General features: G+C 53.4%; 1 protein-coding gene across 1 annotated transcript; it reads left to right on the plus strand.

The window, feature by feature from the left end:
- The first annotated feature begins 419 nt into the window (after positions 1-419).
- CTU1 (cytosolic thiouridylase subunit 1) lies at positions 420-6,007 on the plus strand. The gene is made up of 3 exons (XM_021004103.2): positions 420-546; positions 3,927-4,449; positions 5,097-6,007. The coding sequence occupies exons 1-3, from the start codon at positions 439-441 to the stop codon at positions 5,642-5,644; spliced, it is 1,179 nt and encodes a 392-aa protein (XP_020859762.2). The 5' UTR covers positions 420-438; the 3' UTR covers positions 5,645-6,007.
- The last annotated feature ends 4,389 nt before the right edge of the window (positions 6,008-10,396 follow it).

Below are 10,396 nucleotides of genomic sequence, written 5' to 3' on the forward strand. Positions count from 1 at the left end.
GCAGTTCCATAATGGTAGCCGGTGTGTTTCTTTTTGTTATTGTTGGCTGCTCTTCTGGACTCCAGACCCTCATTTCTATGTGTCCAGGAGACACCTCCACCTGGATGGCCCCTCAGCATAGCAACTTGCCAGCCACGTGACAAGGAAGCCCCCAACCTTCCTGGGCCCGCCATTGAGGGGCCTTGAGAGCTTAGCACAGCGTCTGTCACTGACTGAACAGCAGCAAACTTAAAATGTGTCGTGCATAGGTTTTTTTTTGTTCCTTTTGGGAGGACCGGCTGTCAATCATTTACCAGCACGGCCCACGTGGTTATAAAGTGGGATTTGAACCAGACTTGTCACTCCAGCGACCCAGCTTCCACTGCGCTGGGAGGCAGCAAGCTGCCGCAGTGCCCGCTGGGAGCTGTAGTCGGCCCTCGCGGAGCCTCCCGGGGGTTTATGGGAGTTGTAGTCTTGCGGCGCCACTTCCGGGCCTCGTTTCCTCGTGGTCGGGCCGGCTTGCCTGGTTGGAGGGAGGGGAGGGGGTCTCTCCCTGATCCGCCCGAGGTGAGTGATTTTCCCTTCCCCTGGGCTGGGACCCGGACCCCGGGTCGCGCCGGCTTGGCCCTGGCGGGGTCGGAGCTGCCGTCTGTGCCCCTCCCCGGGAGCCTTGCTGCCCATCTTTCGGGGCGGGGAGGGGGCACCTTCTCTACGGCCCCTCCCTCCATTGACCTTATTGCCCCTCCTCCTGGGCAGAACCTCTCCTCCTCCCCCCGCCCCTATCAACCTCATTGCCTGGGGGTCGGGGGGCGCCGCCTTCTCTTCCCCCCCATCAACCTTATTGCTCCTCCTCCGGGGCAGAACCCTTCCCCCCCATCAGCCTTATTGCCCCCTTCTCCCGCTCACCCCACTCCCGCCCCCCTTCGGCTTTTGAAAGGTGACTGCCTTCTTTGAAGCGGCATTCAATGTTCTGTGCTGAGGAAAAGATCCAGGTCACCTGGACCTGCCCTGGAGGGGCTTCCGCCCTCCTAGACCGGCCCCAGCCCGGCTTTGGGTCTCCCGGATGCGGTGGCCTAGGGCTCTGCCCGAAGAAGCGCTAAACTCCCGTTTTCTGAATGACTGCGTGTTGCCCGCAACCAGATTGTACACCGAACGGAGAGGCGTGAAATAACTTATGACATATGGGCCAGGCGGAGTAGAATTACTGACTCAGTTTATTCATCTGAGGGCACAGAATATATAGGGAAGATCTAGCCTAACTTCACAGAGTCCTCCCCGTGAGATACTCCCCAGAACATCTGCTGAGGATGTAACAATCATGAATTTCCTCCTTATCAGGGTTCCTAGATTGGGCTGTAGATTCCAAGGTTTTCCCAGGCGCCTTGGCGCCACCTGCATAGAGGAGTAAATACGTAAATCTAAGGTTCAAAGAGAGAGAAGGGATGTCTCAGAGACCTCTTTATCAGGAAGGAATTGGGGAGCCGTACCACTTAATCCCCGAGCCCTTTGGGGTGAAAGCCTGAGCAGGGGTCAAACTCTGCCTTGGATCTTAAAACCTTATCAGACTCTTAAGATCGGCCCTCAACAACTGCGCCCGGGTGTCCCCCATTCCTCCGTCCGACTCTGTGTCCATCTACCTTCAACTCCTCGGGGGTCTCCAGCTCTCCCCTTTAAGGCGGACAGTTTCACTTCCTTTGTCCCCACTGCTTATTGCTTGTCACACAGCTGGTGCTTAATAAAGACTTGTTAATTGATCGTAACTAATAATGAGGGCTTGTTAATTGAGCGTAATTAGTCATGAGTTAATCGCTAAAAGACATAGAAGGCTCCTGAATGGGTCTCTGTGTGGCCCTAGATTTCTCCATCTGTAAAAGGAGAGGTTAGATTGTCCATTCTAGCACTGAGTCCCGCCCGTGGCTGTATGCAAGTGGGCTGCTTATCTTTTGTGGGGGATTTTAAGTAATAATTTTATCTTTTTTTTTTTCATTGTGTAATTTCCCCCTGCATCCCTCTCCGTCCCATCTACCCCTCCACATCTTTTGGAACAAAGAATTTTTTTTTTAAAGAGAAGACAAAAATCAACGTGGGAAAAGTCTGATGATATATTGGGGCAACGTTCCATAGGTGTGTGTGTGCAAAGGGGCAGGAGAAAGGGTCTTCTTAGTCTCTTGGAGTATGCCCTTCTGTCCCTGCCTCAGGCTATATCTGACGGAGTAGCTCTTACCCACTCCAAGAGGCACTTCTGTCTCCCCCCCCCCCATGGCAGTGTCCCTTCTTCTGGGCCCCCTCTGTTTAGCAGGGTGTGGGTGCCAGTGTTTTAGCAGTTTAGATTTACAGTTCCAAGGTACCTCAGAGGTTATCTAGACAGAATGCCAGAGAAGTTATTTACCCAAGGCCACACAGATTGTGTCAGAGGTGGGATTTCAACCCAGCTTTGTGGACTCCAAATGTAGCACTTCTCACTGCCCCACTTTGTCTCAGAAACTGATTGAGTTGCTTTATGTCCTATAAAAATATCCTGAGATAGTTTTAATGTAGTTAAGTAAAGAAAGGTTTGTTTGGGGATTCAGATCTTACCTATGACCCAGACTACCTGTGTGAACTTGAACAAATCACTTGACTTATTTGGGCCTCAGTCTCCCCATCTGTAAAATGAGATATTTGGCTAGATGGCCTCTGAGGTCCCTTTCTGCTCTTAATCTATGAGCAAATGATTTCAGCCAGAATTAAAACTTGATTCATAGGAAGCTGTAAGAAAACTTGGCTGTCCATCTCACCAGACCACCTCTACTTTGTACATGGGGAAATAGCTACCCTGAACAGGGAAGGAGGGGCTTGCTTTAGTGACTGGGCTGATCAATCAGTAGTCATTTATTAATGGCTCTCTGTCTGCCTAGAGTTGTGCTCAGGTTGGGGATAGAGACTGTAGGCTGAATACTATGATAGAAAGCTGTTTTGACAGTTTCTGGTGGGTGGTGGGGCAGTGGGGCAGAGGAAACAGAAAGGAGAGATGAGGAAGGACTCTAGATGAATCCACAGGAAGGCCAGGACCACCCTGGTGAGGACCAAAACCAAGTCTGTTAACAAGTTTTTGTTGATAGAGGAAGGATGATCAGAGTGAGGGAAGGGTTGGTGGACCTGACTTCTAGTGCTTTCCCCTACATCCCCACTCCCCCATCTTCAGGTGGAGCAGAGTGTGTCTGCTTTTCCAGATGTCTCCATAGCCCTTCTGTTTCCCTGGGTCCTAATACAGGGGTGCGTGGCAAAGGCTTCATCTCCCAGACTCCTGCCCTCATTCTGTTTCACCTCTTCCTTCTGTGGTCGGAATAGTGGCTTGGCCCTCTCTCCTCTGGGACTTGAGGGACTGTGAAGCCACCTCCTTTGCCTAGGTGCTGGCTGCTCTCCACATCTGCCTGCCCTCCACGGTTCAGGTCCAGCTCCTGGGTCTTCTCTCCTCCCCTTGTGTGCATGAGAGGTCACTCTTGATTGAAAGTCAACCTGAAAACCCCTGGCTCTAACTGGGGCAGTGCACATGTGCATTGTGCCCCTTAGGGTTTGCACAAACCTGTGGGTTCTGTCAGTGCCTCCTGTTGAGGGCACCTCCCCCCTTTTTCTCAGATACCAGCCTCAGTCAGGGGTGTACAGCCTTCCAGAGCCTCGCTGTGAGGCGCCCCTCCCTTACTTCTGGCCCTAATCGGACTTGTTTGCGTGTGATATGTGCACTACAAGGCTTGAGTTGTTGTTGTTTTCTGGGGAGGGGGGGAGGAAGGGGTGCACTCCTCCTGACAAATGCTCCTGGGAAGCACCCCTCCCTCTGCAGATCTCCCTTTCTGCCGGACTCCTGCCTGTGGTTATGGGAGTCGCTCGCTCTCTCGGGGGCAGGTTTGTAGCCTGAGGTTGCGCCCTCGGCCCTGCTCTCCGGTGACTCCCTCTCTCTCCCTCTGCAGATGCCGGTGCCCCGGTGCTCCGGGCCCTGCGGTGGGGTCCGACCAGCTGCCCTGCGGAGGCCTCGCACCGGCGGGGCGGTCTGCCGATCCTGCTTCTGCAATGCCTTTGAGGCCGAGGTGCTGAGCACGCTGCAGACTGGCCGCCTCCTGCCCCCCGGGGCTGTCGTGGCTGTGGGCGCGTCCGGAGGCAAGGACTCCACGGTGCTGGCACACGTGCTCCGGGCCTTGGACGCCCGTCACGGGCTGGCACTGGACCTGCACCTCGTGGCCGTGGACGAGGGCATAGGCGGCTACCGGGACGCAGCGTTGGCGGCTGTTCGACGCCAGGCTGGCCGCTGGCGGCTGCCGCTCACCGTGGTCGCCTACGCAGATCTCTTCGGGGGCTGGACCATGGACGAAGTGGCGCGCCGGGCGGCCCAGGAGCCCGGCCGAGCCCGAGCCTGCTGCACCTTCTGCGGGGTCCTGCGGCGGCGTGCGCTGGAGGAGGGAGCCCAGCGCGTGGGGGCCACGCACATTGTCACAGGTGAGCTCTGGCCCAAGGCGCAGCCTGCTTTCCCCGGGTTTGGGGGCTGGGGAGCCTGTTAATTGGGGCAGCCTGCCTCTGCACTTGTCTCCCTTCTCTCCTTCTCCCCCATTCGTGATTCTGGGCCCTGTCCCACCTGTGCTTCTGTGTAACTCTGGGTCCCCCTCTCACCTGTGACCCTCCCCTCAACCCTCATTGTGACTGGAATCCCACCCTTTTGTGTGCTCCTACCCCCCATTCTGAGTAGCACTGCCTCCTTCCTACCTGTGTTCCTAGGGAACTCCCCATCGGGGCCCTGGGTCCCCACCCCCTCCCTACTTGGGTTTCTTGGCCCCCCTCTCTCCTGGGTCCCTGCCTTTTCCTGCTTGTGACTCTGGGCCCTCTTTGTGTTCCTGTCTACTCCCACTCTGTGACTGTGGGCTCCCTTCCCCCCTTCCCCCTCCTGATTCTGCAGGGGCCTCCCACTCCTACACAAACACATACATATTGTATACAGCTTTCAGGGTGTCTCTGGGCCCCTCCCACCTCATCCTCCCTGTCTGGTCTCCCTCTGTGCCCCCTGCTTCTTCTCTGTGTCTCTGCCCATCCCCAATCTCAGTGGGTGCCGCTGGTTCTGACCGGTTATTCTCGTCTCTGACTTTCCTCAGGACACAATGCAGACGACATGGCGGAAACAGTGCTCATGAACTTCCTTCGAGGGGACTCGGGTAGGCTGGCCCGAGGAGGGACTCTGGGTTCCCCTGGTGAGGGGGGTGCCCTGCCCCGGTGCCGTCCCCTCCAGTTTGCATCCCAGAAGGAGATTGTCCTATATGCCCATTTCCAGGAACTGGACTACTTCTCAGAAGAGTGTGTCTATGCGCCTGAGGCCTTCCGAGGCCATGTGCGAGACTTGCTCAAGGCCCTCGAGGCTGCCCGGCCTTCAGTGGTCCTGGACCTGGTCCACTCGGCTGAGCGCTTGGCCCTAGCCCCTGCTGCCCGGCCCCCACCCCCTGGTGCTTGTACCCGCTGCGGGGCCCTGTCCAGTCGCTCCTTGTGCCAAGCCTGTGCCTTACTTGATGGTCTCAACCGAGGGCGACCTCGCCTGGCCATTGGCAAGGGCCGAAAAGGGTTAGGGGAAGAGGGTGAGAAGCAGAGCTGTACTTCCAAGGACAGCTCAGGAGGCCCTTCCCGGGCTGGTGCCATTCAGGCCTTCTAGAATCTTATGCCAGAGAAATCCTGGGACTGTATTGGTTTCTAGGCTCCTCGTGTGGCTCAAGATTTCTTGAGCACCGATGAGTTCTAGTGTCCCTCATGAGTTTCAATTCTCTGCATTTAGAGTCTAGGTCACTCTCAGAATTCTGGGCTCTTCTGTAGGCTTTAGACCTCCTCTAGAGCCCTCAGCTGGCCTCTGGGTTCCTCAAGGCAGCCTGGGTGCTTTGGAAGATTGTGTCTAACATGGGTTTCTTGGTCTCCCATAGCTTTCCATGGGGCTTAGAGCTCTTTGTGGAGTTCTAGATTTCCTGGGAAAGGTATTCTGACATAAGGTCTTGAAATAAACCTTCCAAGCATCCATTGAGAAGGTTTGGGCTTGAAGATAATTTTCTCCTGGTTGGCCTTCTGGATAGGGCTGGTGGGGAGAAGCTGAAAGGTCCCGGGTAGGCAGATGCCTGGTCCTGAGAAGAAGGCTGGACCCATGGGACTCTTAACAGTGAAGGGAGGACTTTGGGGAAGGGGCGGGGAATGTCTCAGTCACTGAGGATTTGGGAGCCAGAGTCAGGGGGGCAGGGATAGACACCAGGATAGAAAGAGACATGGGAAAGGCAGGGAGCTATGCCATGGGGACAGGGTGGGGGTGGGGAGCACCAATCCCCCCTGTAACCACAGGAAGGAGGCCAAAAACTTGAGACTTTTCTCCTGATTTCTTGGAAAACCTTGTTCATTCTCAGCCTCAGACTTGACATCTCAGGGCCAGCTCAGCACCTCCTTCTCCCCAGGCTTGTTCAGACCACCCCAGTCTTCAAGGGTCCGCCTCTTTTCTGAGCTACTTCTCTAGGGCCAAGCCCACCATTCCTCCAGGGACCTCTCCCTTGACCAGCCTGCCCGCAGCATCTTCTTGTCCAGGTCTCCCAGAGGTCTGAGTGTTCCCACCCCAGCCCCCCTCAGACAACTCCCTTATCCCTCATCCCACAGAAGTCAAAGGTTTAGGAAGGGACCTTAGAGGCCATCTGGCTGGACCCCCTCTGTTTACAGACAAGAGGAGATTGGGGTCCTGAGAGTGGTGAGATGCATCCAAAGATCTTGTAGTAGGAGTGAGGGGCAGAGCTAGAATTCACACCGAAGTGTTCTTACACCAGTCCTTCAAGGCTTCTCCTAAATAGAACTGCCTTGTTCTCAGGCTCCGCCTCTGAGTTCCCCCATCTCTCAGCAGGCCAGAGGTCAGCAGTGAATTGTCCGGGGTCTGTCCTTTAGGTCTGAGTTGTGGCCCCACAATTGTCCCTCCTTTTGACCCTCTGCAGAGCATGCTATCACATTCAGGGGGCTGATGTTTTGGAATGGGAAGAAGAGGATTTAGTTCCATCTTTTCCTACTTACTACCCGTATGACCCTGGGCCAGTCACTTTCCCCTCTCTCGGATGTTAGTGCCCTCATCTCTACAATTAGGGATCTGGAGTAGATGGAGTCTATCGATTCTTCTGCCCTTTCAAAGTAAGTTAGCCTGCTTTTTGAGTTTCCTGGGCAGCAAAGGTGTCAGACACAGTCGTGGCCAGCAGGTGGCCCAAACATGCCAGACACGGCCTCCCCAATTCCATCTGGTCTCTGATCCCGTCAGCTGCTGCTCCTGACCCAGAGCAGGAGGTCCCCGGGAAAGGAGGGAGGGCAGTCCTCAGGGAGGGAAGATGAACCTGAAGTCTGTCTGGGTCGTTAGTTCAGGGATTCTGCATCTCGTTTGTCTAATGGACCCCGTTGGCAGTCAGTCTGGTGAAGCCTTTGAACCTCTGCTGGGAATGTTTTTAAATGTATAAACTACATCGGATTGCAAAGAAACCCTAATATTCTGAGATAAAGAAGGATTTTTTTCCCCATCCAAGTTCATGGACCCCCAAGAATCTGGCTTGATGGTCTGTGGACTTTGTCCACTTAGTGACAGAGAGAGACAGGGACTTGCCCAAAGTCACGACAGGTCATTGTCAGAGGTAAACTGAAATATAGATCTCAGGTAGCTGAGAAATACTAAGGTGTAAGGTGTGTGTAAGGAGCAGCTGGGTGGTGCAGTGGATAGAGTCCTAAGCCTGGAGTCTGGAAGACTCACCTTCTTCAGTTCAAATCTGGCCTCTGACACTTACTTCCTAGCTGGGTGACCCCCGGGGCAAGTCACTTCACCCTGTTAGCCTTAGTTTCCTCATCTGTAAAGTGAGCCGAAGAAAGGAATGGCAAACTATTCCAGTGTCTCTGCCAGGAAAACCCCAAATGGGGTCACAGAGAGTCTGACACAAAGGTGTGCTGGGTGAGGAATGTCTTAATCCCTGGATCCAAGAACAAAGCTCTTTCACCATCTCCCCTTTTCCCCTCTCCTGGGATCAAGGTAGCTCACAGACTTCACAGGGTATCTCACAAGTCCCAAAGAGAAAGAGAGATGGGCCCATGATCTCACTCTATCTCAAAAGAGAGAGGGAGTGAGTAATCACAGAGGACCTCCAAGAGCCCTGGGTTTCAGAGTCCAGTTACTGGCTCCCTTGTGGACTTAGGCAAATTGCAGCCTCCTGGGTCTCAGCGTCTTCTACTCAGCGTGGTGTTTATCCTTCATTCTCAAAGAGGACCATGACATTGGGGGATGTGATGTCAAGACTTGCAAGTGAATTGGATTTAAGTGAGGCAGGACTGTGCAAAGTCACCAGCCTCACTTTCTCCTCCAGAGCCATCTGGGTCCAGTGGCCAGATATAGATCAGGACGACTGGAGAGGGCCCAGGATACAGTGGGAGACCTTGGCCTTTTCAAGCTACAAACTTTAAATAACAGGTCTCAGTTTGAGGAAATGCCATTCAGTGATTAAAGCTTAGTAAGAAATGAGGCAGAGAGTGTCCTCAAAAAAAAAAAAGAAAGAAAGAAAGAAAGAAAGAAATATCTGGGAGGGGAAGACCCTCAGGGTTTCCGGCCAGAACAAAAGCAATTGTTACTGATGTTCATTCTAGGCCAATCAGGTAGGACTTGGCCTGGGCCAATCCAAGAGCGCCTGAGTGATTTAGGGTCAAGGCTGGTTTTTACGAGAAAGGAAAAAGGTTTCAGAGATTAAGATTTGCATTCCTCTTGGGCTGAGCCCCAGCAGGTAAGGGTGTGACACCGAATGTGGATTGAGGGAAAGAGAGAGAGAGAGACACACACACACACACAGACACACACACAGAGACTAAGGGGCTGTGTTACCCAGTTCTTCGTGGTACCCAGAACTGTGTGACCAGTTCTTTTGATCTCCAGTAGGACAGCTCCTGTTTCCACTCACAGAGATGGTTGGTTGTCCTTCGTTCTCAAAGAAGAGGCGGTGACATGAGGGGGGCGATGCCAGGACTTGTGAGTGAATTGGATTTTTCTTTTAAGTGATCCTCCCTGGAAAATGAGGAAAGTGGACTTGAGACGTATCTTAAGTCACGTGACCTTGAGACCTTCCAAGGCCCCAGGCTGTAGGATGACAGGAGCAGAAAGCAAATCGGAAGAGACGTGGGAGACAGAGGAGGAAAGAGCCAGGGCTCGGGACCTTCCTGGGTTCTCTGTCAAGCTGCCTGCTCAGTGAGAGTGGATACCTCCTCCCTGAGTCAGAGCATCATTGAGGGGCTGGGGGCTGGCCCCAGTGAAAAGTGAATTACAATAATTATGGTGTTGCAGAGGCTGGGAGGGGTTGATGTCTGAGCCAGGAATTCTCTGCCCATCTCCAAATCCTAGTCCCCCAACACCCCACTCGTCCCTGCCCAGTTTTAGTGTGTCTCTGCTGTCCACCCCCCCCACCTTCTTTTTCTTCCTAGTGGAAAGAGGCCGGGGCTGTGAGTCAGAGGACCTGGGTTCTGGATCCAATGTTTATTGGCTGGGCAACATTTGTCAAATCTTTAAACCTCTCTGCACCTCAATTTTCCCCACCTACAAAATGGGTATAATACTTGCATTCCCTGCCTCACGAGGTCTTTGTGACTGAGTGCTTTATAGTGCTCTGGAAAATTGGTAGTATTAATAAAATGCTATTTCCACACTTTTTTTTTTAACTTTCCATCAGCCATTTGTCGATTCATGTTTCCCTACTTATCTTTCTCACTTCTTTGTGTTTACATTCCCCTTAGCATCCCCGCCTCCCCATCACAATTAAGTGAATCCTTTGCTGTGACCCGAGGGGGTGGGGACTCCAGCTTACCTAGCAGGAGGGAGCTAGGCACCTTCCAGTTGAGATGGGGTGAGAAAGGTCTCCCTGGCTCCGAGTCAGTCTTCACGTCTGGCTGCTTGTTACACTTTCTCTGTGTCTTTTCTGGCCACTTTTTCTCCCTTTTCCTTCTCTAGAACTGTCTGTCCTCTGTCCTCTCTCTGGCCTCCTTTGACCCTTCTCTGCCTCTCTCTGTGTCTCTGTTTTTTGCTGCATCTCTCCTAGCCCTCCCTAGATCAATGGATTTAGGTTGGGAGGAGACAATTCCTTTATTTTACCAACAAAGAAACAGGCCCATGGGCTGGGAGGCCTCAGGGACTTTCCCACTCTATTAGCCAGTTCCATCTTCATCACTTTCACCCCATCACTAAGTCTCTGGCAGGTCTTTGTGTCCCTCTGGCTTGGGTTCTCTAAGATTCTGCTCCCTAGCACCCCCACCTACTCACCAATTTCCTTTTTTTTTTTTTTTTGGTGTCTGAGGGCTGGGCCTGCCAAACTTTCCCTTTTATGGGTCCGTCTCTGCCCTCCTTCCCTAATCCCTTTTCTCATTCCCCTTCTCTGGGTCT

This window comes from Phascolarctos cinereus, unplaced genomic scaffold (genome assembly GCF_003287225.1).
Source record: "Phascolarctos cinereus isolate Bilbo 61053 unplaced genomic scaffold, phaCin_HiC Scaffold_726;HRSCAF=1367, whole genome shotgun sequence".
In the NCBI taxonomy this organism is placed as follows: domain Eukaryota; kingdom Metazoa; phylum Chordata; class Mammalia; order Diprotodontia; family Phascolarctidae; genus Phascolarctos; species Phascolarctos cinereus.

Excerpts from the sequence above, each read along its gene's own strand:
- CTU1 (XM_021004103.2), top strand. The coding sequence starts at position 439 with ATGGGAGTTGTAGTCTTGCGGCGCCACTTCCGGGCCTCGTTTCCTCGT. Across the intron at positions 547-3,926 it reads CTCTCCCTGATCCGCCCGAG|ATGCCGGTGCCCCGGTGCTC; the intron begins GTGAGTGATTTT and ends CTCCCTCTGCAG. Across the intron at positions 4,450-5,096 it reads GGCCACGCACATTGTCACAG|GACACAATGCAGACGACATG; the intron begins GTGAGCTCTGGC and ends GACTTTCCTCAG.